Below are 27,892 nucleotides of genomic sequence, written 5' to 3' on the forward strand. Positions count from 1 at the left end.
GATTTCATTTGATCAAATAATTAAGAAGTATCACGTAATTAAATAAATTAATCTATATAATATCGAGCTAATCTTTTAATTATATACTTCAGCATTAATTGAAACATTCACGAAATTTATGACTCATTGAAGTCAATGTGTAATTGAATAAAATTAGAGATAAGTGTCAAAAATACATCTAAAACATCCTTTTTCTTTGAGTTTTATACCTAAACTATTGAAAATGTGAATTTCATACCTAAACTATTACTTTTTAATTTGAGAAACACACCTTAGTGATGTGTGTAATACCCAAACTATTGAAAATGTGAGTTTTATACATAAACTATTACTTATTAATTTGAGAAACACACATTAGTGATGTGTGTAATATCTAAACTATTAGAAATGTAATACTCTCTCTATTTTTTAAAAAAATCTTGCCACATTGATAAAATATTCCATATTGACAAAAATTAAATAAACTATTAATATTAGTTAAAAGTTAAAGACTAAAGTATTTCTATCTCAAAAAAAAGAAATTATTTTTTATAAAGAAATTACTTTTTTAAAAAAGAAGTTATTTTTTTAAAAAATAAAATTTAAAATATTTTACTCACGCAGTCCACCGCCTCCCCCCACCACAATCCCCATCCTTTTATTTTTTTTAAATTTTTTTTTATAAAATATTTTTAAAAAATTCATACTTCACCCCCTTTTCTTCCTAAAAAATGTTATTATTTTTATTTTTAAGAAAAATAAATTATAACCACCCCATCTAACCCTCTGCTATATATATATTTACATTTTTTTCTACTTACTTACCGAATATAACATAAATAAAATTTTATTTTAAAAAAAGTCTTGTGGCAAGTAAAAAATATTTTTCTAAAATCATATGTATATATCTAACACAAAACGAGAAAAAAAAATTGAAAGCGGAGGATTAGGTGGGGCGGGGTAGAATTTTTTATTAAAAAATAAAATTAAAATATCTAAATTATTATTTGAAGGGTGTGAAGGGGGGGGGGGGGGGAGGGGAGATGAAGTAAGAATTTTTTAAAAATTTTTTATAAAACAAATTTAATAAATAAAAATAAAACAAAAAAATTAGGGTGGGTGTGGGGGATATGGTGAGAGAAAGTGGTAGATAGTAATAAGTGATAGTTTATGTATGAAACTAAACTCCCAATAGTTTAGGTATGAAATTCAAAAAAAATAAAATAGTTTAGATGTGTTTTTAACACTTATCTAATAAAATTACATAGTTTAAGTGATTAATTTATTTACATAATATATATTTAAAATTTATGGGCTAAAAGTATTTGATTAAAATACTTTATCATATAAAACCTTAGATGATTTCTTCTCATCTGTTTTTAGTTTTGATGAACAAAGTTACTTGATACTTATAATTAATTAAAGATAATAAATATCTCATATAATTAGTTAACGTACATATAGACTTTGATCCGAACACTATGATTATTAAAAAAATAATTCTAATTTAATTATCTAAATAAAATTTTATAACAAATTCAAGGTGAAGTCGATGTGAAATTCTTTACAAAGTTCAACATAGTTGACTCCTAAAGGATAAAACAAAGAACTTTCCCATTTCATTCTTTTGTTTATTTTTACCAAACAACGCCTTAATAGAACTATAGACTAAAAAACGTACAATCACTAAGGTCCAAGACTCACTTAAAAACTCCTTCCCTGAGCTGGCCAGTGCCACCACTTCCCGGAGATCCGATCAACAAACTACCACTCCGCCACCAACACTCGCCGCAACAATGACGGAATTCCTAGAATTAGAAACACAAGACGCCGTTAGGATGCCGTGGAACGTATTGCCGGGAAGCAAATCGGAGGCCGCGCAATGCGTAATTCCTGTTTCCGCAATATACACACCGTTAAAACCCTTCCCTAACACTCCTACTCTTCCTTACGCACCACTCCGTTGCCGCAATTGCCGATCGGTTCTCAATCCTTTCTCCATCGTTGATTTCTCGTCTACTAAGATCTGGATCTGCTGTTTTTGTCTTCAGCGTAATCACTTTCCTCCGAGTTATCAGTCTATATCGGAGACTAATATGCCGGCTGAGTTGTTCCCGCAGTATACTACCATTGAGTACGAGAGTCCTTCGGAAAAAGCTTCGATGACGAACCCGGTTTTTCTTTTCGTGATCGATACTTGTGTTATTGAAGAGGAGATTGGTTACCTGAAATCATCTTTGCTACAGGTTATGTGCTTTTTCTTCCTTAGTGTTTGAGAACTGTTTAGTTTAATACAGTGTTGTTGAAAGGTCTTTTCTTTTTACTACTTTTACTTGTTACATTTGTTCTGATCATGGTACTAGTCTGTTGCAGTAGAGAAAGTGTCCACATAGGCTGTCATGATTAAGGCTTAGTAGTGTTGATACCAATGGCGGAATTTTTACTAAGTGGTTCAAAATATGAATAATTAAACACATGAAGAAGCTAGAGAGGGTTCAACATCTACTATGTATACATAAAAAGTAATTTTAACCATGTATAGACTATAATTTTCTGCCAAAGGGGGTTCGGACGAAACCCTTCAAGCCTACCTAGCTCCGCCCCTTGTTGATACAGTTACATTAAGTAATTTTAGCTTGTTTAAAGACTCGTATACGATATGTCACCATAAATGTGGAGAATATCTATTGTTAACGAAGCATATATTTGAAAAGGCAAATTATTGAGTATTGGAATGAAACGGGTTCAAATGGAGTGGAATAGTATTAGCTATATATATTGTTTGAGGAACAGTGATCCTTTGATTATCAACTTTGAGGAGTTTAATTAATATCAATATTAATGTGAATTGAATGTTGACGTTAGTTATTTAAATTGAAATTTGATTATTATTGTACTACATTCATTTATATATATTACCTTTTATTTTTCATAAATAGTGCATTTTACTTCAAAGAAACATGTGCTTTCCTTCTTGCTTTAGATCTAATGGATCTTGTCTATCCTATGCGCCTTAAAACACAGCTTTTGTGGGAGCCTTTTATGTCAAATTTTTGTTTTGTACAGCTCTTGTGTAGGCATGTTTTGTGGAAAATAGTTTTTATTTTATTTTGATGATGTAAGTGGAATATCATTAAAGGCATCCAGGGGAAGCAAAAGTTACAGAAGAAGAGAAGTCGTCTTTACCTTATCAGGAAAAAAAGAAGAGGAGTGCTCAGCTCAAAAAGCACAAAAAAACTTATAGAGTTTAGGAGCTGACAAATTCCAAAAAAAAAGGGTAACCAGACCAGTAATCCTTAGTGAGTGCATATTTGTGTTGAAACCCCATCAAAACATCCCTTGTTCCTTTCAAACCATATACACCATAAACTATTTGAATGGAAAATAGTTTATTTTCTGCCTAAGTTGATAAGTAGGAAGTTTGACTTTTAAACGGTCACTTATGGTGATTCTGAGTATACACATAGGTTAATTTGTAACCGACTAATGAGCATGTCTGTGTTATTGGCAATAGGAAAAGATGTATGGTGTAGAATGCGTCTTATGCATGTCCAAAGTATATTACTATGGTAGTGGCTTAGCGTTTCGTGCTTTCCTTCGTTGCCGATCTTATGGGCCTGGTTTCATTTGCAATAGTTGTGCGTGTCAAATTGATGGCATATATTAGATGCTCCATCTGCAATGGGCTGGGAGTAGAATGGTAATAACATGGGTGGAAGGGTTAAATAGGATGCGTAATATGTTTTCGGATCACAAATCAGTAATAGGACCAAGGGCAACTGAATCGAATCTAAGGTAGATGGAACATTTCGAATCGTGAATGAGGTATCTCATCTCGTTTTACCCGATACCACTTGTTTATCTGCGCACTATATAGCATTCTCTCCTTTTGGACGATGTTTCCATACCTGTCTATTACCATAGCACTGTCACGTACTGGCTAACGAGCATGTTACATGCTAAAGGTACATGGGAGCTTGTGTCGTTGCCTCTCGGCTAGACTACAGTGAGGTGTCGTTTGGTATATGCAGTGGAAGTGTCTCTTAATGGTACAATTGACTAATATCGTCTTGTTGTTAAGAGTTGTAGAGGTTTCTGGTTTGGATGATGGGGATACACTTTCTCCCGTAGCTAAGGTTGTGTTAGTTTGTTTGTTGGTATTACCAGTGGCCGCTTGCATAGTTGGAACATCAAGAATGTCTTTGCATGGTACTTGAAAGAGGATGTTTACGTGGTGCAATTATCAGTCTTTTTTGATCCATAAATTATACAACAACATACCTAGTGTAATTCTACAAGTGGGGTAAAATATAATTATTTTATTTTAAAAGCTCTTTATATGGCCTCAAACAATCTTCTCGAACACGGTTCATTCACTTAAATTGAACAATTCTTAACTTTGGTCTCATAAGGAGTCAATCAAAATATTTGTTATTCTTCCTACATTGTGATGAAAAGCATATCATTTCTAAATGTATTTATTGATGATATTTTCAGTAAAAAAATAATGTAGTCAGTATCGACCAATTTAAGGCCTTCTTGCATTTGCAGTTTCAAACCAAAGACTTAAAATCCTTGAAGTACTTTCTTGGCATTAAAGGTTGCCCCGTAATGTATCTACATATCATAGAGAAAGTATGTGTTAGACATCCTAGAAAAAATAGATTTATTGCATGTAAGCTATGGACACGACGATGGATCCTAATGTCAAACTGGTACCAATAGTAATGTCGGGAGATATTGTTGATTCATTGGTAAAGTCAATTATCTTTTATTTTAATAATAGTGGTGTTCGAGCTAGCGTGCACGCACCTCGACTAATTTCACGGAATACCTTCCACCTTCACCAACAACATGTACTTTGTTCACCAAGGCTAGAACATATGGAAGAAATCACCTAGTATTTTTATCGCTGCTGGAATTTGAATCGAAGATCTCATGGTTCTCAACTCATTTCATTGGCCACTAAGCCACACTATTTGATTCAAATTGAATTATCTTACCATCACTCAATCACATATTTCTTTCCTCATGAGTATTGTAAGCCAATTTCTGAATTTGCTAAGTATGACTCATTGGGATGTGGTGATTCAAATTATGAAGTATCTTCAGTGTGCCCTAGAAAGAGGTTATGCCCCGAGGAGAGGCTTACTATGTTAGTGATAGAGGTCATACTGAAATAGTTAGACATATTAATGCTGATCGTGTTGGTGGCGCCTCGGAGAGGAGGTCCATAGTAGGTTATTATTATGTATTGTTTGGAGGAAATCTGATTTCTTGAAACAAAAAAAACAAACAAAACATGATTGCTTGATCAAGTGTCGAAGCAAGGTTATGGCCTTTGCTACTTGCAAATATGTATTCGTTGAAGCAGTTATTTGAGGAGTTAGGAGTACAACAATCTCATCCTTTGAAGTTATATTGTGATAATCTGGCAGCTTTACACATTGTCATTGAATCCGATTTTTCATGACAGGACTAAACAATTGAAGTTGATGGTCACTTCATTTGAGAAAATTTGCAATTCTGGGATATTGTGATAATATTTATTAGTTAAATGATCAATTGTTAGTTATTTTCGCTAAGAGTCCTAAAAAGGGCAGCCCGGTGCACTAAAGCTCCCGCTATGCGCGGGGTCCGAGGAAGAGCCTGACTACACGGGTCTATTGTACGCAACCTTACCTTGCATTTCTGCCAGAGGCTGTTTTCAAGGCTTGAACCCGTGACCTCCTGGTCACATATATACTCCTTCTTGAGGCTGAGTATTAAATGTGGATATTAAGTAGAGTTAGGACGTAAGTGTAGACAATGTTTCTGATTCCACTTCTTAAATATACTTTACCACATATATGTTTGGTGTGTAGAGATTCAACTTTTAACACAAGTTTTCTTCCTATTTCTTTGCTTTACACCACCTCAAGAGCAGACCTGGTATCATTGCGGACTCTAAAATGTCTTCCTATAAGCCATTCTATAGATCTTTTGACAGTTAAGAGTTCGGAAGACTAGCAATATGACATAGATCTTTAATTTTACAATTATTGGATTCATGCTTGATAGGCAGTAAATTGTGGTATATTAATCTCATCATTACCAAAAATGCCATCATTGACCATATTTCAAAGTTGATTTTTGTAAAAAGGGCTTTTTTGATGAACATTATCCCATGCTAAAAGACAGAAATTTGAAGAAAATTTTGGGATGACTTGTTGGAATATGTTGAAGATGAAGTTTATTTTACTCAACTGTAGGATTAAGCTTGAAAAGAAAAGGGATGACCTTTTGGAATATGTTGAAGATGAACTATAGAGCATTACTGTGTTCTGATTTTTTTTTTTGAAACTGGTAATGTTGTATTCCTCAGCATTAAGGTATGCTGGAGACCTCCAAAAAGGTAGCAACAGGCTAAAACAATAGATTGATTACAATAATCCTAAAAGATCTACTAACTGTTCAGCATTTTCTATACAATGTTCTTTACACCAAAAGTAGAAAGTTGCAATGCAGCTCCCTTTGATTTTCTGAATGTTGTTGAATCTATCTTCAAAGCTTCTTCCATGCCTCTCCCTCCAGATAGTCCACCAGATACAGTGTGGGATTATTCTCCACCACCTTCTTTTGTGTCCTGCTTCCCCCTCTCCTAATCCATCAACTTAACAAGTCTGCTGTGTGCTCTGGCATTGACCATTTGGTCTCTGTTAAACTGAGGAACATAGTCCAAAGCTGAGATGTGACTTTACAATGGAGAAACATATGGTTATTTGTCTCTCTAGCCTCACTGCATAACATGCATCTGGACACAATTGGCAATCTCTTTTTCTGTAGGATCTCATGCGTGAGGCAAGCTTTCCTGATTACTAACCAAGCAAAGCACTTAACTTTAGTAGGAGCCATACTTTCCCATACATGCTTCCAAGGACCTGTTTTGTTCTCAGGCACCCTGGATACCTCTTTCCTATAAATTCTACCTACAGAGAACTTGCCATCCTTATCGTGTTTCCATTTATAAGTGTCATCCTCTACAGTGGTGCCTTTGAAACCATCAATCATCTGCAATAGCTCCACAAATTTGCCTACTTCCCAGTCATTAAGAAGAAGAAGTTCCATCCCTGAGGGTGAGGGGACCAACTATCAGCCACTGTAGCCTCAAGGTTAGTGCATATATTGGCCAGATCAGGGAAAGCTTGCATTAGAACTTCTTGTCCAATCCATAAGTCCTTCCAAAATAGTATTTTATTACCAGCACCCACCTCATAACATGAATACTTTACTAGTCTAGGCCAAAGATTCCTTATCGATCTCCATACCGATGTTTCATAGGTGGTTGATACTGCATTGGTACACCATTGTTCTGTCTGGCCATACTTATTCAAGATTACCTCCTTCCATAGAACCGGTAAGAAGAATACGATTCATCTTAATTTTTCTGTCAGGAGCTGTTGTGTCTTCAAAACATTTTTAATTTCTCTCCTTCCAGACTTTAGACTGTCCACCAGGTGCTAGCAGGGACAATTTTCTATCTATCTTTGTATCTAGTATTGTTTTACCCTTTATTTCCAGCATGACAAAGTTTCAGTATTCATTCCTGGCATTGCCCATCTAATACCTCTGATATTAATAAACATATTTTGGTCATTTTACAATATAAAAAAAGAGGCTAATCGTCTCTGCCTCCTGCCCACAATAGTATCATCTTAAACAAAGTTGTATTCCCCTCTATCTGAGATTACCCCGAGTCAAAACAACCTTTCTAGCTACCAACCAAGTAAAGCATGCCACCTTACATGGTACCTCGACTTTCCAAATATGTTTCCATGGCCACAATGTTAGCTGAGATACCACCTGATTGAAATCTTTATAAGCTGAGCTATAATTGTAGTACTGTATTGTTTCCATCAATGTGGTTTTACCATCTGAGTGTGTCTTCCCCCTTCTGCAGTCCATGGCACTGCTCCAACATGTTGAAGAAATCTGTTATTCTTGGCATCTCCCAATCTTACAACTGTCTTCTAACGGTCAAGTTCCAGCGCTCTGCAGATCATAACTCCTCCAGGGTACCTTGTTGTTGGTTCCGACCATAAATATCCAGAGCTGTTTTTCATAGTTTAATGGGATACTTGAGTCCAAAATTAGTTTAGGGGCCTCAATGAGACTTTTCAAAATGTGTAAGGGTTACCATATTTATTTACTGGGTTTCTTATAACTTAATAAATAGTTCTTCTTTCGGTTGGGGTCTCTTCAAGACTTCAAGTATATAAATGGGTATGATCTAGGGAAGATGATCTGGTAGTGAATGGTAGTGTCTTCTTCCTTCCACCAACTGAAGCCTTCTATTTTTAGGTAACATTTATGTCTGGTCCTTAATCCCCAGTTTGGTTCCTTCACCAGTTAAAGGTTGGGATCAAGCTGGAATGTGAAGTATTGGGTATAGAACAAATTTCCTCTAGACAGCCTTCCTCAATGTCATACAAGCATGTCTCATTGAAAATAATTATTCTTTCGGTTTCTACTTTTTTGTTGAAGTGACAAATTAACATCCTAAACTTTTTTCTCCTTATAGTAATTTTTCTCTGACATGATTACTTCTGTTGATAGCAGGTAGTGGGCACATTGCCTGAGAATTGTTTAATTGGCCTAATCACATTTGGGACCTACGTGCATGTTCATGAGCTAGGGTTTGGTCAGATTCCAAAGGTTTATGTGTTCAAGGGGTCAAAGGAAGTTTCTAAAGATCAAGTGTTGGAGCAAATGGGCTTCTTTGCAAATAAGCTTAAACCAACCACAGGTGTCATTGCTGGGGTTAGAGATGGACTTTCTCAAGAGAGTATTTCTCGGTTTTTGTTGCCTGCATCTGAGTGCGAGTTTACACTTAACTTGGTATGGTTTCAATCATGCCTTTTTATATGTAAATACTGTTATATACATGCCGCACATTTGTCAAAACTCGTGTCATAATGTGTAAATGGGAAAAAGGGAATGCAGGTTGTAAGTCTTGTCAAATATTTATTTTTCACAATATATATTGCATTTATTAGTGGAAATGAATGTCTTTGAATACTACTTACCCCCTCCTCTCCCCCTCCAAACTCAAAAGAAATGTTCCATTTTACACCTTTGAACATGTCGGAATGCACTCATCTTGGTTTCTATGATTGTCCATTGTGCTGTTTTTAATTTTTTTTGGGTTTGCTGGTGTGCTATGTTCTGAAATATACTTCATCCAGTGCCTTTGGAGTTCAGTGGCAGTTTTTATAAATGAGACATTTCATCTATTATTGTGTGCCATAAAATGTGTAATCTTATTCCACCTTTATACTAACTGAAATGTAAATAAATAATGACGTGGTGTTTATTCAACATTCCTCTCAATTTAAGAATACTTTACTCTAATCCAAAAAGTGACAAAATTTTGAATTTTTTCTCATGAATGTGTGAAAGGTCTAATAGGATATTTTGTTCTAAGTGAATAGCCTTGCCAAGCCATTAGATTGTAGACTACATTTGTGATTTGTATCTGACTTCTTTTTTTTTTGAAATTCTCTTTTTCAGATATTAGAAGAGCTTCAAAGAGATCCTTGGCCCGTGCCAGCAGATCATCGAGCTGCACGGTGCACTGGTACAGCATTGAGTGTTGCTTCTCATTTGTTGGGTATATGTGTTCCAGGTTCTGGGGCCAGAATTATGGCATTCTTAGGTGGGCCCTCAACAGAAGGGCCAGGTGCTGTAAGTCATAGTCCTTTGTTGAGTTATTAAATATGAATTTTAATTTGAGTTTCTCATTGAGACTATAATAAGATAAGTTATAAGGACTTTTTTCTAATTTTTTTTTGAGAGGTTTGAGGGTGGAAGCCACATTTTTCGTCTAAGTGAAAGTATATATCGAACGAAACTATCCCCAAAAAGAAAACATTTGAAAAGACATTATTCACTTGTCAAATTGACTGGTTTACACTGCATTTAATCTACAAGGTCGCACTTAGTACATATCATTTTAATTCTCTCAATTAAATTGTTGAGAAAGGGTTGCTTAATTCACACCCTTCGTTAAAAGTTTACTATTCTTTAGGCTCTTTGATGTTGTTGGTTGTTTTTAGGTTCTCATGTTAGAATCATGGCATATCAAGTGGAACTACTAGGCAGTAAAAGAAATGCTCTCAGGCACGAAAACCAAAAACTCTCTCCTACTTCCTAGGAGGGAGAAACATCTTTTTCTTGACACTTTTCCGGCACTCCTTACCGGAAAACCTCTCTCTCACCTCCTGAAGTTATCACCTTCTGTGGTTACTCCTTTTTTTCCCCTTCTTTGAGCATTTCTCTCAACCAGAAACTCTATTTTTAAGGATGGAGGACAATAGGATCTATTTCAACGTAGGGCTTAAGTCTATGGGAAAATGGCAAGTCTGAATGGTATGAATGGGTGGAAAGGAGTAGGAAGATGATGCGAAGGTCTACTGTGAGCAGAAAAGCTATAGAGTGGATATGCTTTTGTATGAAAGAAGCATCGAAAGATCAGAAGAAGGAGATCAGGAGATGGAGATTTTCAGAAAGGGTGTTGGACCTTTTTTGCACTAGAAAGAGCAATCAACATGGGAGATTTATAAGCATAATCTCATTAAATGGAGGCTGGAGGTCTGGCTTAATCATTCCAGAGCTATCATTGAATGTTGGGTGGATGGATATTGCATTACAGATAGAAAGGTTCATTAATGGCAGAGAAGAAAGGTACAGATACCTCTTCCGAGAGTGACGGATGTCAAGTACCCTTTTGCAGCAGTTGTACAAGAGAGTAAATGGTAATCACAAAGTTTCCCTACTGCTGAGATAAAGAGTAGGAATGGTAACATAAAAGTGACTGATAGAAATGGACGATCAGGAAAATAGCCTACTCAAGAGATTTGTTGTTGGTTATTGTGGAGAGGAGTTGAAGGAAAAGCCAACACTTGCTGACATCAGAAGGTGGTCCTCAACAAGCTGGAAGAAAGCATTTAGGGTCTACATCTACGAGTTTAATGGCGACTCATTTCTGTTTGAATTTCAAAACAAACACATGGCAGAGCAAACCTTACAATGACAACGGGTATGGAAGAATTGCAGCTTCCATCTGGAATGGTGGAATCCTTTAATAGGAAGCATCTCAAATTCTTTAACATGCAAAGAAACTTGGATCAGAGTGGTAGGCATTCCCCTGCACTTGTGATCTCAGAAAGTCTTCCAAGAAATTTGAGAAGTCTGTGGAGGATGGATTGCAATTGAGGAAGAAATAGGAGCTAAAAAACCACATGAAGTGGGCAAGGATTCTGGTGGCCAGCGATGGTAGGAAAATATCCAAGGATGTCTCCATAGAACGAAACGGAATTACTTACCACTTTCCAATATGGGTGGAGTGCAAACCCAGGTTTGAAATAGCATCGAAATCAGGTTATGGAACCAATGGAGAAGAAACAAGGCTGAATCCAGTATAAGGTTTTACCCAAGGGATAATCCAAAGTGCAAGCTGTGATTCTGTACTAGAATCCCATCAATTAAGGGATTCTAGTCGAAAACAACATGTGGGTTGTAACAGAGAGACAGCTGGAGGGGTTAAGTTTAATGAGACATGTGACTTGCACATGACTAATTTAAATTTGAAATTAGATTTGGGCCTCTTGTCCAGGCCCAAGAGTACTAAGCCCAAGAAAAGAAGTATAAGCCCAGATAGAGCTGGACAACTGATCTTTAATAAAATACATGGAGGAAACAACCCAGAAGCTATTAGAGAAGAAAGTGTGATGGTAGAGAGTGAAGCAAGAGGATCTTCGGGAAAAAAAATTCAAGAGAAGAAGAACAAAAGCTCGCAGAACTGTTAGGTAACAACAATGGGGGAAGATCATTATTTTCTTCAACTGACCAACATCTACTGGAGGAAGCAAAGGGGAAGGTTACAACACACAATTCTTTACCAATGGGAGATGGAACTCAACCCCATGAAGAAATTTCATCCCTTTCTCTGTAAGAAATAACTGGAGATGAAATCAATCTGCCGGGGCAGATTAATTCGAAACAGATAACAATTCTGGGGGATCCAACACCAATCCAATATGATGCTTCTGAATGCAATAAGGAAGCTGAAAGCAAGGCAAATATATGGGTACATGATAATTTGTTGAAGCTAAGCAAGGATTTTGGAGCAGCTTTTGGGGGGTGCACTGAGGAAGCTTTCGCTCTATTACTACAAATAGATCAAAGGAGGGTCAAAGATTTAACAATAGAATCTAGTGATAAGCAGGTGGTGCCGAAAGAAGTAAGAAATCTCCTCTTTGATGTCAATTACAAAGATAAGGAACCTAGGAGTGAATTGAGGAGCAGAGGGAGAAGTGCAACCTCTGAGTTATCATGAAGTTTAAAATTTTCTCATGGAATGTGAGGGGGCTCAATATGGACGATAAGAGGAATTTGGTTAGGAGTAGAATACAACAAGAGGGGGTGGGCATTATAGTGTTAATGGAGACAAAACTTAATGGGAAGGTGGGAGAATTTTTGCAACAATTGGGGGGTAACAGGTGGATGGGAGGAAGGTGGTTGGAATCTTTAGGTAGCAAGGAGGGCATTTTGATAATGTGGGACAAGAGGAACTGGAAAGGGGAAGCTGTAGAAAGTGGCAATCAGAGAATCACATGCAAGCTTAGTAATTTAAACCAAGAGTTCACTTGGTTTGTTACTGCAGTTTATGCATCATGTGATAGAAATGAATTGTGGGAGGAGTTAGGGGCAATGAGAAGCTTTTGTGAAGGACCATGGGTGGTATGTGGGAATTTCAATACCACAAGGTTCCCCTTAGAAAAGATCAACTGTAGTAGATTGTCTGGGGCCATGTCTGATTTCTCCAGCTGCATCAATGAATTGGAATTGGTGGATCCACCTTTATTTGGGGGTCCCTACACATGGAGAGGAGGGGCTAACCAAAGAAATGCATTAAGGATTGACAGATTTCTATACTCCTTTTCATGGGATGAACTTTTCACTCAAATTAGACAATGTGCTCTGCCTAGTCTAGGTTCTGATCACAACCCCATAGTACTAACTTGTGGGGATGAGGCTTTCAAAAAATCTTATTTCAAGTTTGAGAGTTGGTGGTTAAATGTAGAGGGTTTCAGAGATAAGAGTTAAGGAGTGTTGGGGATCCTTTTATGTGACAGGCAGTCCTGATTTTATTTTATCTTCAAAGCTGAGTTTCTTAAAAAAGAAACTCAAGGAGTGGAGTAAGGAGAATAGAGGCAACTAGAGGGTCAGAAAAGAACAGATATTGGGGCAAATTGGCAGTTTTGAAGATATCCAGGTTCTTAGAGCACTAACTGATGAGCAGTTATTGAAGGCTCATTTAGCAATGGAGTATGAGGAAGTGGCTAGAAATGAGGAGATGCACCGGATATAAAGATCCAGAATTCAGTGGTTAAAAAATGGGGACAAGAACACCAAATTCTTTCATAAGATGGCTACAACTCACAAAAGAAACAATACTATAGAATCCTTAATGATAGATGAAGAATTGTCTTCAGATCCTATGTATATTAGAAATGCAGTGGTGGAGTTCTATCAGATTCTGTACAAAGAGACAGAAAAATGGAGACCATCTTTAAACACAATGGAGGTTCAAACAATCACAACAGAGGAGCAAGCATGGTTGTCAAGAGATTTTGAGGAGGAAATTCTGGAAGGAATAAAATTGTGTGTAGTTGATAAAGCACCTGGACTAGATGGTTACACAATGGCCTTCTTCCATGCTTTCTGGGAAAGTATCAAAGATGATCTGATGCAGACCTTTCATAATTTCCATACTCAACAGAGGTTCGAGAAGAGCTTTAATGCCACTTTTGTATCCTTAGTCCCAAAGAGGGTAGGAGCAAATGAATTAAGGGATTTCAGACCTATTAGTCTGGTCACAGGGGTCTACAAGATAATTGCTAAGGTGTTGGCAGAGAGGTTGAAGAAGGTGACCAGTAAGCTAGTTAACAAGCACCAAATGGCTTTCATCAAGGCAAGACAAATCATGGATGATGCTATTTTAGCTAGTGAATGTATTGACTCTAGAATTAGAGAATGAATCGCTGGGCTAATGTGTAAGCTAGATATTGAGAAAGCTTACGATCACTTGAACGGGGAGTTTCTTATAAATATTCTAAGGTAGATGGGTCTCCCGGAAACAGCCGTCCTACCTTAGTAGGAGTAAGGTCTGCGTACAATTTACCCTCCCCAGACCCCACGTTGTGGGATTTCACTGGGTTGTTGTATTCTAAGGTAGATGGGGTTTGGCTGGAGATGGCTTAGATGGATGCCTTTTTGCATTAAAACCACTAGGTTCTCCACTCTAGTAAATGGAGAACCAACTGGTTTTTTTCCTGCAGAGAGAGGCTTGAGACAAGGGGATCCTCTGTCCCCTTTTCTCTTTATATTAGCAATGGAAGGCCTGGACAACTTAATGAGATTTGCTGTTCAGAATAACTGGATAAGGGGTTTCTCCATCAAGAACATGGCAAATGATACAATGGAACCGACCCATTTATTATATGCAGATGACACAGTGGTATTTTGTGAAACAGAGCAGGAACAAATTTGCTATTTAAGAGTGATCTTGGTTGTTTTTGAAGCATGCTCGGAACTCAAAGTAAACTAGAGAAAGAGCAGTATTTTTCCAATAAAGGAGGTGCAACAGATTGAGATTCTTGCAAGTATTTTGAAGTGCAAAATAGAAGAATTGCCTATAGTCTACTTAGGCATGCCTTTGGGATCCAAGCACAAAGCAAAAAAAAATTGAGATGGCATTATTGAGAAATCTGCGAAAAAGCTGGCTATATGGAAGTCCCAATACCTATCCTTGTGAGGAAGAGTCACACTAATCAACTCAGTATTAGACTCTCTACCCTCTTATGTGATTTATCTTTTCCCTATTCCTGACAAGGTAGTCAAGTGTCTGGATACACTAAGAAGAAATTTCTTTTGGCAAGGAAATAAGATAGAAAAGGGTTTTAACTTGGTTAAATGGCCTATACTACAACTTAGTAGGAAAAATGGGGGATTGGGAGTGCGGAATTCAATGTTACATAATAAGTGCCTACTTTCAAAATGGTTGTGGAGGTATGTTCAAGAGGAACAAGCTTTGTGGAAAGAGTTAATATAACATAAACATGGGCAACAGGACCACTAGTGCACTAGTGAAGTCAATGACACTTATGGTGTTGGTGTATGAAGGACCATCTAAAACTCGTGGTTATCTCTCAAGGTAGTTCAAAGATTATTGTGGGCAGAGGAGACAAAGCTATGTTTTGGATTGATGATTGGTGTGGAAATGGGACTCTAAGAGACTTGTTCCCTGGTCATTTCTCAATATGCACAAATCCTGATAGTAGGGTAAAGGAGATGTGGTTCCTACAAAGTTGGAACCTAGTATTCAGAAGGAGGCTTAATGAATGGGAGATAGATAGAGTGGTGGAACTCCTGAGTTTGATTGGTGGATTCCCTGATACCACTCTAGAGCCAGACAAATTAGCATGGAGATATCACAGAGATAGGATATTTTCTGTGAACAGACTATACAACTGGGGACTTGGAAGTGCAGGAAGATCAAAGGGACCTTGGAGCACAATATGGAAAAGCGTAGCCCCTTCCAAGGTGAAGTGTTTCACTTGGTTGGTTGCTAGGAGGAGCTGTCTGACTCATGATGCAATGCAGAAGAGGGGCATCAACATAGCATCTAGATGTCTCCTCTGTAAGAAGGCTCTGGAGACAAACAAGCACTTATTCCTGCACTGTAAGGTAACTGTGCAGGTGTGGGATTTGTTTACTAGCATAGCCAATGACTATTGGACTATGCTAGAACACAATGCTGATCTCCTAAGCCGTTGGATCAAAAAGGGAGGAAGTAAGAGTCAGAAAAGATGGTGGAGAACAATTCCAGCTTGTATTTGGTGGATTATATGGAAAGAAAGGAATCAAAGAATTTTTGAAGGAAAGGAGTGTGCAATACAGAAGATCAAATGGAAAGTTATAAATACTCTAGGATTTTGGTGTAAAGAACAGGATATAGAAGAGGAGATCAAATTATTGGACTTCATAGGCTCTTTGTAAGTATTTATGTCTTTTTCTTTTCTTGTAACATCTTTTGGAGGTGGTCAGCATAACCCTTAATGCCGAGGAATACAAAAGTTACCAGTTTCAAAAAAATCATGGCATATCATTCAAAAACTAGGATGAATAGCTTTACATTTTCCTTTGTTATCTTTTCTCTGTGCAGATGGAGGTAAAACTTAGTGTTTCTAAAAGGCAAAACCACATAAACGACAAGGCTCCTAGGGCTTTAAAAACAAGTAGCGAGAAGCAAACCAAAAGATTCTTTGAATTGAAGAGCACAATTTATAGAAAACGAAAGTTACATAATATTTGAATATAACACTTCTTTTTATAATGGCGGTGTCCAAGGCAGCTTGTGCGTACCTCGACTGTTCCACCGGGTGCCCACCAAAGCTTAGGCAGATGAGAACAAATCACTTAGTGTTTTCTTAAACATGTCATATATGAATTAAGCCTTTATAATGTGGCCTTAAACATGTCATAACATATGAGTTTGGTGTAATATATGAATTTAGCATTTATAATGTCAAAATAGCAATTGACATTTCATAATATATGAGAATAAATCACTTGGGTGTAATATATGAATTTAGCATTTATTATGTCAAAATAGCAATTGACATTAATAGTATCAGCTTCCAAAATACTACTCTATCCTTTCTAATTTTGTAGCATAGTTTATTTGGCACAAAGTTTAAGAAAGAAATGAAAGCTTTTAAAACTTGTGGTCTTAAACCTACCATAGCATTTGTGCGGTAATGAACTTTTTGAAAATTGTGGCATTAAACATGTCATAACATTGTGTGTTATAAAAACTTCCGATTAAAGGTAAAATGAGAAGTGGAAAACTAATTGTTTCCAAAGTTAGAAGCGTGTCATTCTTTTTGGAACATTCTAAAAAAGAAATTGTGTCACATAAACAAGAATGGAGGGACTATAATGACAATATTAGTTCCAAGTTCCAAAATAGGTATCACAAAACTGTAATTTCTACAATTTTGGAGAAATACAACTGCAATCAATTGATTTTCAGTTCCCAATAACTAACAATAAAATTGTAAAAAAATTATTTTTATAGCATGCAATTGATTTATTTGTTTCCAAATAATCAGCCTATAAATCAAGAATAAGAGAAAGGAAAATGTTATGGAGGAGATACAATAAAGCGAAAAAAGAATCGTTGAGAGTACGTGAGTAGAAGAGAGAAGCGGAAGAGAAGTCAAGATTCCAGAAGCAGGAGCAAACAAAGAGGACTTGCATTGTTGCACACCAGAAGGAGAAGAAAGAAGTAAAATCAAAAGAAGCAAAGAAATATAGTTAGTAGAAGAAAAAGAGTCATTGCTAACCAGATAAGTATTAAAAACAACAAAAAAGTATTGTTACCTTACTTAAAAAAGGAAGAAGCAACATAGTAGAGGACAGACAAAGCATATTTGAAGAGGAGTCCTAATACATAAATTAAATAGAAGTCATATGTTTCCTTTTTATCTTTTTATTTTTCATCATTTAAATCGGATCCAAAGAAGCAATGGCTTCTTGCTTTGATTCTGATTGCTTGTTCCTCACTGTTAGAATGATGATTAATTTATTATCACCTGGATTGAGGGTTTTCATTTTCTTTATGATAAAGTTTAAAGTAACAAGAGCCAACAAAATATTAAGCCTGTCTATATCGGATATCAATTCTGTATCATGTGCATGTTACTCCTATCTTTGGTCATTTTCATTATCAATTGCAACTTGACATGTATGTACTTGTTAGTGATTTGTCTTAATATTGAATGCTGCAGATTGTGTCGAAGATTTTGTCTGAGCCCATAAGGTCTCACAAGGATCTGGACAAAGATTCTGCACCGTTGTATCATAAGGCTGTGAAGTTTTACGAGGGAATTTCGAAGCAACTTGTGCATCAAGGGCATGTACTGGATGTTTTTGCTTGTGCACTTGAACAGGTAACAATTGAATACTATTCACCAGAATTTGATATAAATACTTTCACTTATTTAATCAGTTCCAAGGTTATAAAATGGATGATTGAAAGTCACTTCTAGGTTGAGTGCTTAAGTTTCTCCTTTTTATAACCGGGGGATTTTCTTTTATAGAGAGATTTGGTATTTATATGACCAGGCTCTTATATAAACACAGTGAAAGAAGTAATAAGTTCAATCATTCATAGATTAAAGTATAACCAATTGATAAGCGATGATTTTCAACTGTAATGACACATGTAGTTTGTGAGTAAGAAGAGAGTTTGAGAGAGAATACATCTTGATACTTCTCAAGCTTTTGGGGTTTAAATAGATAACTATGTTTTTTTTTCGGTTTCCCATCTAGTGTCCGCTGCCTGCATTGGACCCCAACTAATTTGGATTTACACTACGTAGGGTCCCATTCGGGGGGGGGGGGGAGCGCTCCCTGTAGAGAATTTTTTCATAACCAAGCTCAAACCCGAGACCTCTAGTTAAGGGATAGCAGCCCCATCCACTGTACCACATCCTTTGGTGGTGAATAGCTAACTATGTTACATGCTCTAAAAAGAAAAGAAAATTACTACATAAGTATGATAGGAATAACCAAGCTATCTACTATATTTACACTTACTCTAGAATATTCCTAGGATTCTAACTCCCATCATGCTGGTGGTGCATACAAATCATATGTGCCAAGCTTGCTACATATATAACTTATTCTTGGACCGCGAGGACTTGATGAATATGTTTGCAAGCTGATCATTTGACTGCATGAACTTTGTGACAATGTCTCTTGAGAGCTTTTTTTCTGATGAAATGAAAATCATTTTATGTGTTTGGTTCTCTCTTGAAACACTGGAAGTGACTGGATTCGTTGTAATGTGAAGTGCAACTTCATTATTACACAGAAGTTCCCTTTTTGTCAATATCTCTAAATTTAATTCTTTCAGTAGTTGCTTAATCCCCCTGAGTTCTTATGTAGCCACTGCCATAGCTTGATATTCTACTTCTACGCTCGATCATGCAACCACATTTTGTTCCTTACTTTTCCACCTTGTGACCCCTTTCTATTTTCTGTATGGCTGTTCTCTTTTACTTATATGGAACCTGTTGCATGCTAGGTTGGCCTTGCTGAAATTAAAGTTGCAAGTGAGAAAACTGGTGGACTTGTTGTTCTGGCAGAAAGTTTTGGCCATAGTGTTTTCAAGGATTCTCTGAAACAAGTTTTCCAGTCAGGTGGCAATGATCTTGGACTGTCATCAAAGTAAGGTTTGATTGAACATTCTTTGGTTTGTTGCTTCCCCAACCCTGTCCTCTTGAAAAAAAGAAAAAGAAATTTCCAGATGAAATCTAGTACTTGAGAACCTCTAATTTCTGATCTAGCTTTTGGGTAATGTCTCTTTGTTATGTTTTGTTCTACTTCCAAACCTCTAATGACATCTCATTATCATTCCGTCATTGCCAAGTAATCATGATGGCACTAAGCCTATTAACGTGTTATGGTTTTTCTCTTTCCACTTTGACAATGTGCACACAAGTCAGTATATTGACTCAATTCTTTGCCAATTCCTTTAAGAATCTTGATGTTGTGATTTTTTGTGAATCTGAAAACACTTATTTCTTACTTGATCTGGTTACAATCAATCTTTGTGGCCCCCCATTTAATGAATTTCCTTCGCTTATCCATCTTTGCAAATTCGTTTATAAGCTTTACTTAATAAGAAACTTAAATATCTTAAGAAAGTTGTTGTCTGTCCTTTTTTTCTCAACTCTCCAAACTCTTGCTTGCAAGGTTCCTTTTTTGCTTGACGACTCAACTTATAGTTGACGATTTTTGTTATTAAGTTAAGGATTATAAAACTTACAAATCGGTATTGGAGTTTGGGCTATTTAAAAGTATGAGGTTTGTCAACATTATCTAGTAGTTGTTTCATTTTACTAGTTCATTTTTCTGAGATGATATTTTTCGTTCTTTTGGCACTCTTAATTGTAAATTTTATAGGGAATGGGCCAAAAAATTGAGTGTGAAGAAAAAATAGGACTAAAATGTAAGAGCATTTGGTTTAGAAGAGGATATGAAATAGCAGAAATTGATTTTTTTCTTTTTGGGATCTGTTTGTTTATCACTAACTTCCTAACTAGCTGCTTGGCATTTTAACCGTACCTTGTCTCCTAAAAGAAGAAAAGAAAGGTATCTTGTCCCAGGTCTTTGGTCTAGTGGTAAGATCAGCATGTGATGTGTGGATTAGGTGCTCGTTAAGGTTAGAACCTCGCTGCATGCAAAAGTGTGGTATTTAAGTGGAGAAGGATAGAGAGCTGGGCCCATTATGAGTCGAGTTTTGAACTGTGTGCGGTGATATTTTGGTTTTAAAAAATAGAAAAAAGGAAAGGTATCTTGGGACTTAGTGCCCGTTTGGATAAGCTAATAAAAAGTAACTTATAATTCAAAAGTTAAAATCCATAAGTAGGGGATACCCTACTTTTAGCTTTAGGCTTATTTTAAAACTTTTTTGGCCTAAAGGTGAGTGCTTGAAAACACTTTTTAACTTTTTCAAACACCTCTGCACAACTAAAAATGTGCTTAAAAGACAAAAGCACCTAAAAATAAGCTAATCCAAACACCCCCTTAATCATGGAAACAGTTCTATGCTCGTTCCAACATCACCACTTCCAAACTTCTTAAAACTATATATTATTAAAGTTCAGTCTCTTTTAAGCAATATCTGTCGGCTAATTTAAACGGCCAGTGTCTGCTACAATGAGAAGGATCTGGATGATGAAAAATGTCCAAAAGCAGCAGATGAATTCAGCAAATTTCACATATGGATGAGTCTTGTCAAGTATGAAAGCAATCTATCACCATTTGAATTCTAGAACTCTCTTCTCCTTTTCATAGCATATATATTTAGGCAGAATACCTAAAAAGCACCGAAACTGGGCATGAATTATTAGTTGCACATCTAAACTATCAATAGTCTAAGAGCTTGTTTGGATATGCTTTTTTAATCTGCTTTTTTAAGTTGGAAATCCTAGCTTTTTACTTTGAGCTTTTTTTAAGCTGTTTTGCCTTAAAATGAGTGTTCAAAAGCACTTTCTTCATTTACCCAAACACCATAAAAGAGCTTAAAAGCTATTTTAACTTTAAAAGTACTTAAAAAAGCCTATCCAAACAGGCTCTAAGTTACCCCTGAACTTGACTATTTGATAGTCTTTACCCCCTAGACGCTGATGTGACAACAAGCATGACTACATTCTCTTTTAGGTGCATGGAGACGGAAAAAATTGAAAAATTAGCTCCCAAGTAGGCTACTTTTCAACCGTTAATTGCCACATAGTCATATACTATGGTTTATTTATCACAATTGCTTATTTCTTTTTGCTTTAGCTTAATATATAATGCAAATGTACCCCAACTTTGCATTTTTAAAATTTCTTCTTTAAATGCAATGATTACTTGTTCCAACTATTTGTTTCTACTGTATATTTCTTCTTTTTAAGGCCAACTTGTAAAAAAATAAAAATTGACTCGAACTCCTCCATTTTAGCCAAATACAATTAGTTTAATCCAAAATTATGAAGTACCAACTGTGTGCTTCTTCTTTAGATGCCATTGCTATGTATTTCAATTGTGTATTTTTTCTTTTCAGGCCAAAATCAATTAAAGAAAAACTGAAGAGCTCCATTATTTTTAGTCAAATTTAAAATGGTTTAACCAAAATAATGGAGTTGCAACTTTGTACTACTTTTTTGTTTCTTCTTTAGATGCGATGACTCAACTGTTATTTTTTTTTCCTGACCAAATCTATAAAATAACTACTTGGTTAGAGCTCCTTTATTTTCAGTGAAGTAAAAAATTTTAAGTAAAATAATGAAGTTCCAACTTTATATTCTTATTCTATCTTATTTAGATGTGTCTGTAACAAAAGAATTGACTGAAATTATTACTTTTAGCCACATAAAAATTTTCGCCTAAAAAGTTGAGTTCTAGCCAAGTTATTTTAAACATCTAAAAAATTAAGGAATTTTTAAAAGTATTTTTTTAATGCCATGTGGGCAGGGAATCCACATAGCAGACGAGTGTATCCCCTAGTTTCTTAGGATGAGATCGTGCCGGGTAAATGCTATCAATTAGCCAAGTTCAGGGGGTAATTAAGGCTAAATATAGTTTAAGTGTGTAACTAATAATTCGTACCAAGTTTGGGGGGGGGGTCTTTAGGTATTCTGCCAAAATATTAAATTTATTAGTCTGATGATATGGTAGAGAGATAAACTAGATGCAGTTTTTGGTTGAGGAAATGATGGGCAAACTTGGGCAATTAGAGAGAACAACATTCAAAGGCTATATAGTAGTGGGATAAAGATGATGGGAAATGTGTTATCACAGAGGAAGTGCTTGCTGGCGAAAGCCCAATTCAACCAAGAGTTGGGAATGATGATGTGAGTAACCAGAAAAGGGGGGGGGGGGGGTATAGAGGGGGTCTAACTGATTTGGGTAGTTTAGAGCTTCAAATCAGCTTCTAAGCAAACTCGCTTGGGCTTGACAATACGAGGTGATTTGATCCATTGCCCGTGAACATTGAGCTCTCATACACAACCTGATGAATTCAACTTAACTATGTTTACCATAAGTCTCTTTATTTTGATTACAAACCATTTTGAGACCATTGACTGGCACTTTCTTTTGTTACTTTTGTGTCAATATTAACATGTTATACATAGTTCTGCACAAAATTCCACTCCAGATGCTGATGAGTGGTCTGAAACGTTTTCATTTAGCATTGATATGTTATCAAGTTCTTACTCTGTCTTACAACTTAGGTAGTATCTTTGTTTGTCTGCAGTGGTATTTTTGAGGTCAATTGCTCTAAAGATATGAAAGTTCAGGGAGTTATTGGTCCTTGTGCTTCACTTGAAAAGGTATGTTGATACTAATGTAAGTGCTTTATCTCAAAGCTTTTAGCGACTCATCAATGGTGTATTTTTACAGAAAGGTCCTTTGTGCTCTGAGGTTGTCGTAGGTCAGGGAAATACAACAGCTTGGAAGATGTGTGGTCTTGATAAAACTTCAACATTTTGTTTAATATTTGAAGTTGCCAAGAAGGAGAGCCCAGATGCAATTGCTCAATCTGCCAATTCACAGTTTTATTTCCAGTTTTTGACATAGTATGAACTTAGCTTATTATTTCTTGAGAAGTACTGACCAGTTTGTTTGGCCATGATCAACCATTTCTTAACATCAAAAATATTCTTCTCCAGTTATCAGCACCCTAGCGGACAAATGAGATTTCGGGTTACTACTCTTTCTAGAAGATGGGTTGCTGGACCTGGAAGTGTACAGGCAAGGATTCTTTATGCACTTTATGCTGTCTGTTTCTGTTTATGGTGCTTTTTTTGCCTTTCCTTTATCTTTTATGCTTTGCCATGTAAACAGAAGTAAAAATCCGATGAGTTCAGTATTTAAATCAGGAAATTGAGGATACTGGGGTGGTTTAGATGGATAAGAAGAGAGATGGGAAAGATAGTTGCTCATTAGATTGTAATAACCCAAGCTCCTTTCTCTCCGACAAGAACATGAAGTACTCAAATATCCTCTTTGGGAATGTAATAGGATATATTTAAGTTAAATAACTTTTGGATTTATATTGATTTGGTAATCGTCTAAAAGTAGGCATAGTTGAGCAAGGCGTGTGAAGGCAATTAACCATTCTTTGGCCTCTTCCGTTTACAATCCTTGTGGTATTAAGTGAGATGTGTGTGCACTGTGCAGATTGATAGTTTGAGGAGTCATTAGATGCTATTTGCAGGGCATGCTTGGCTCATCCTTTGCTTACCCACCTCAAACTCCTTGGAATCCTATAGGAGTCTGAATATTTACTATTGTGAGTCTCTGAGATCGTTGCTTCATCCTTAAATAGACCTAATCATATGATACTGAAATTAAAGGTAATGAGGGTTTTGGTTTCACGCCCTGTTGGTCCCCAGATTAGTTTTAGTAAGCTCTGGCCGTTGAAATTAGATCCTTAGATAAGGCTCTCTGCAGTCATCTAATTGTCCATTTGTCTGCGGTTACTCCACTAGTTTTAGCAGCAACTTGTAACCCTCTTTTGTTACAAGTTTCATCAATAAGTATCAACAATATAAATACTATGATCTAATGGTTAGTATCCTTTAACTTCTGCTGTCCGACATTAACTTTTTTCTTCTGTATATTAGGTTGTCCCGAATTGTCCACTTTCTAACTTTTGAAGCCTTTTCTCCGCACTTATCAATACTCATCTAATATTTTATTTTTAAAAAGTACTATGGGATCATCTTATAAAAGTACTTCGGGATCACTTTTTTTTTTAAAGTATTCAAATTATTTGAAAAGTCAACTTTATCTTGATATTTCTGCCCATTTTAATTTAGCTACAATAAGAAGTCAAACTTTCATTATTCTAGTTGAATTCGAACCAAATCAGAAACTTGTGAACACTGAAATGCAGTTCAAGTAACTACCAATGTCCTTCAATCTTTAATAGACACTGTCCTTTTTATTGCTATGTGACACTAAACTTAACCTTGTTGCTAACTGAAACAATTTTCGTCGCATCATAAGTAGGTATGTTACTAGGTCAGATGTTTGAGTTGATGTCTTGAAACCATCTGGGTACTAGAATTACTTTGCTAAATATCTAAAATCATATTTGTACTCGTTTAGAAAAGGTACAGAGGACTGAGGGGACTAAATTCGTAGTCGGATTTTAATGTATGTTTTTCTTATTCAAAGTTATTTATCAGCTTGTTGACAATTATGCCACAAAAATTGAAAACCTTATAGATTTATTCATGGTCGCTTTTGAGATAAGTAAACAGGATATAGTTTCTTATGCTTATCTGTCTCACTGTTTCAGCGAAAAGTTTGTCTTCTGTATTTTATAGGACCTCATTGCTGGATTTGATCAAGAAGCAGCTGCTGTGGTAATGGCACGGCAAGTTTCTTTCAAAATGGAAACCGAGGTATCATCCTCTTGGTCTTATTACAGATGATTTAACCTTATATCTGGTTGTTTTTTGGTTTCTGTCCAAGAAGTTTTGCTTTCTTTACTATGTCTTGCTATTTTGCACTGTTGTTTCTTTACCTTTTGAAAACCCACTTCCACTTTCTTCTGCAGTCTGATTTTGATCCCATCAGATGGCTGGATAAGTCATTGATACATATATGTTCTCGGTTCGGTGACTACCAAAAAGACACTCCATCTTCTTTTACTCTATCTCCTCGTTTTTCAATATTTCCCCAGTTTATGTTTCACTTGCGGCGGTCTCAGTTTGTCCAGGTATATTTTCATCTTGATTGTAAACATCGAGCATATTACTTTCTTCTGTCTCTACGATCATGCCAATTTGTAAGCATCAATTCTGGCTCAGGTCTTTGGGAACAGTCCAGATGAGACGGCATATTTTAGAATGATTCTGAACCGGGAAAATGTTGCTAACTCAGTCGTGATGATTCAGCCCTCTTTGATATCTTATTCTTTTCATTCTGGTCCGGAACCAGTCCTCCTTGACGTGGCGGCAATTGCTGCTGATAGAATCCTTCTTCTAGATTCTTATTTTACCATTGTCGTATTTCATGGATCAACTATTGCTCAATGGAGAAAAATGGGATATCATGAACAGCCTGAACATCAGGTAGCCTTCTTTTCAGTCCGAACTAAACACTAAAGATTTAAGAACTTTTATCAATTGCTGATTCTCGGATTTTATGTCAAGTAATTTAATCTCAGACCAGCTTTCTTTTCGTCTCTGGTTTGAGCATGATATATAGGATTACCTCACAGACACATGTGTGAGAGTAAATAGCAACTTCAAATTTCAACTGATTCATGGATCTAGATCGTTTAAGGGAACGATTAGTGCTCTTTTGCATCAAATGCAGACACTTCAAAGAATCACCGTGACTGGATAGACGCAACACTGGTTGCACACGTCTTCAATCTAATCTTATTTTCATCATCAGACACATGATAATAGTCAGGGGGACTTGGATAATTGAAAATCCATAAACCAGCTTTTACTTTTTGTTTCTTTTGTTTGATACAAAAATTGAAGTGTAGTATCAGCAATGATGTGGAAGAGGGTCCGGAGCATCCTTGTGTTTCGTGACCTACACTTTGCTTTGTAGCCTGCTTTAAACAATTAATCTTATTTCTGAGTCCATTTCGATTTTTGGTCTTCTTGTCTATGTGATTATGCGCAAAACTCCTGTTGATTTTGATTTGAGTTTTCTCGTCATTTCTGTTACTCTATTGGCAGGCATTTGCTGAACTATTAAAATCTCCTAGAGAAGATGCAGAGGCCATTATTCGCGAAAGATTTCCAGTACCACGTTTGGTCATTTGCGATCAATATGGATCTCAGGTTACTAACTATGCTTTCTATCTAGTCCTCCTTAATGTATATATATTCTTAGTGTCTTTGATGCATGTGAATGTATTTCAGATTTTATCTGTAATTCTTCAGTTTTGTAATTCTTTTTTACATATTTGAAATTTTTTCTTAAACAGCAAGAGGTTTGTAGTTAACATTTTTTCTTAACATTTTTGTCCGTATTTTATGTTCTGAACAAAAGGTTTGGATTGACACCTTGAGTTGATATCTGTGCTAAAATGCCATGTTAAAGATGTTAGCTTTCTTCTAACTAAACATGTTTTCTTCCTTTGAAACTTGGCCCAAAAGCTAATCATGTTTCACTTATATGGAAAGAATTTGTTTGTGTTGCTTGTTTAAGCAGCTTTAGTAGAAAAATTCTGAAAACGATCAAGTACTTTTTGATGTCTAGTATTCATGAATTTTTTTTTTGTAGAAAAAGGCAGAGTAGAATAAGGAGCTTTCAGTTTGTCCAATTTTTACCTGCTTGATATATCCTTTTTTCAAGTTGCCTATTGCATTCTCTTCATTTCTTTGTCGAAAGATCTGGTGACCCAATTGAAAATTAGATCTGGACATCATTTTTTTGTGATAAAGTTGCTCACGCCTGGAAAGAATTCATTATCCTTTTCCAAAATTGATTATGAACATGAAGTTGTCTTCTGCTTGTATATATGTAGAATAACATTGGCTTTCTTGTAGGCAAAAGTAATTTTATAACAAGAGAAATCTTTTATAGTGCTGATACTTGTAGTTATATTGTACAGGCCCGTTTTATGCTAGCAAAGTTGAATCCTTCTGCCACATACAACTCTGATGCTCCTCCTATTCCTGGTGGAGATATCATATTCACGGATGACGTTAGTTTTGAGGTTTTCTTGGATCATCTGCAGCGGTTGGCTGTTCATTAGAGTCCATGACACATCTTCAGAGTCTATCAGTTATAAGCGGAGAATTTTGTAAACTTTTTATATTTGGATTGATTGTACAGCAAGACAATTTGACATTTAATTTTGAAAATCATTTTTACATGGCTTAGTTATTTACAACATCTTGTAATGTTTCTGTATTATGAAATCTCTGAGGTTTTGTTAGACATCAAAGAAAAGAAAAAACTTGTAAACACTGGGGTGAGAACATACAGCAAGTTGATTCAATTTATTAGGGGCTGAGTTATGTTATTAATTCAAAATTAACTACTTGTACACGACAATTAAGTCGGATAAAATATGTAACTCCTTTATCGTTTTTTGAAGTGCATTTGGTGCTATGGTCATATCTCCTAAGAGGTTTTTCTCTTACTAAAATATTGCTTACTGTTTCTTGCTCTTTTTTTTCGCAACTGTTGTTTAAAAAGTCTGTAGTACTCCCAATGGTTCTGCCACCAATGATTAAAGATATTACAACTGTAAAGATCTCTCATTAATTAT

General features: G+C 36.0%; 1 protein-coding gene across 2 annotated transcripts; it reads left to right on the forward strand.

Annotated features, from left to right (window-relative positions):
- Window positions 1-1,603: 1,603 nt before the first annotated feature.
- LOC129886843 (protein transport protein SEC23 C) lies at window positions 1,604-27,675 on the forward strand. Of its 2 annotated transcripts, XM_055961715.1 has the most exons (13): window positions 1,607-2,225; window positions 8,578-8,856; window positions 9,529-9,702; window positions 17,874-18,035; window positions 19,175-19,317; window positions 22,895-22,970; window positions 23,041-23,216; window positions 23,310-23,391; window positions 24,975-25,052; window positions 25,208-25,369; window positions 25,461-25,724; window positions 26,349-26,453; window positions 27,230-27,675. In XM_055961715.1, exons 1-13 carry the CDS (start codon window positions 1,776-1,778, stop codon window positions 27,371-27,373), a joined length of 2,295 nt encoding a protein of 764 aa, XP_055817690.1. In that variant the 5' UTR covers window positions 1,607-1,775; the 3' UTR covers window positions 27,374-27,675. The 2 variants fall into 2 exon arrangements, with proteins under 2 accessions (XP_055817691.1, XP_055817690.1); XM_055961716.1 differs by lacking the exons at window positions 25,208-25,369; window positions 25,461-25,724 and having other exon boundaries at window positions 1,604-2,225.
- Window positions 27,676-27,892: the final 217 nt, after the last annotated feature.

This window comes from Solanum dulcamara, chromosome 4 (assembly GCF_947179165.1).
Source record: "Solanum dulcamara chromosome 4, daSolDulc1.2, whole genome shotgun sequence".
Lineage (NCBI taxonomy): Eukaryota > Viridiplantae > Streptophyta > Magnoliopsida > Solanales > Solanaceae > Solanum > Solanum dulcamara.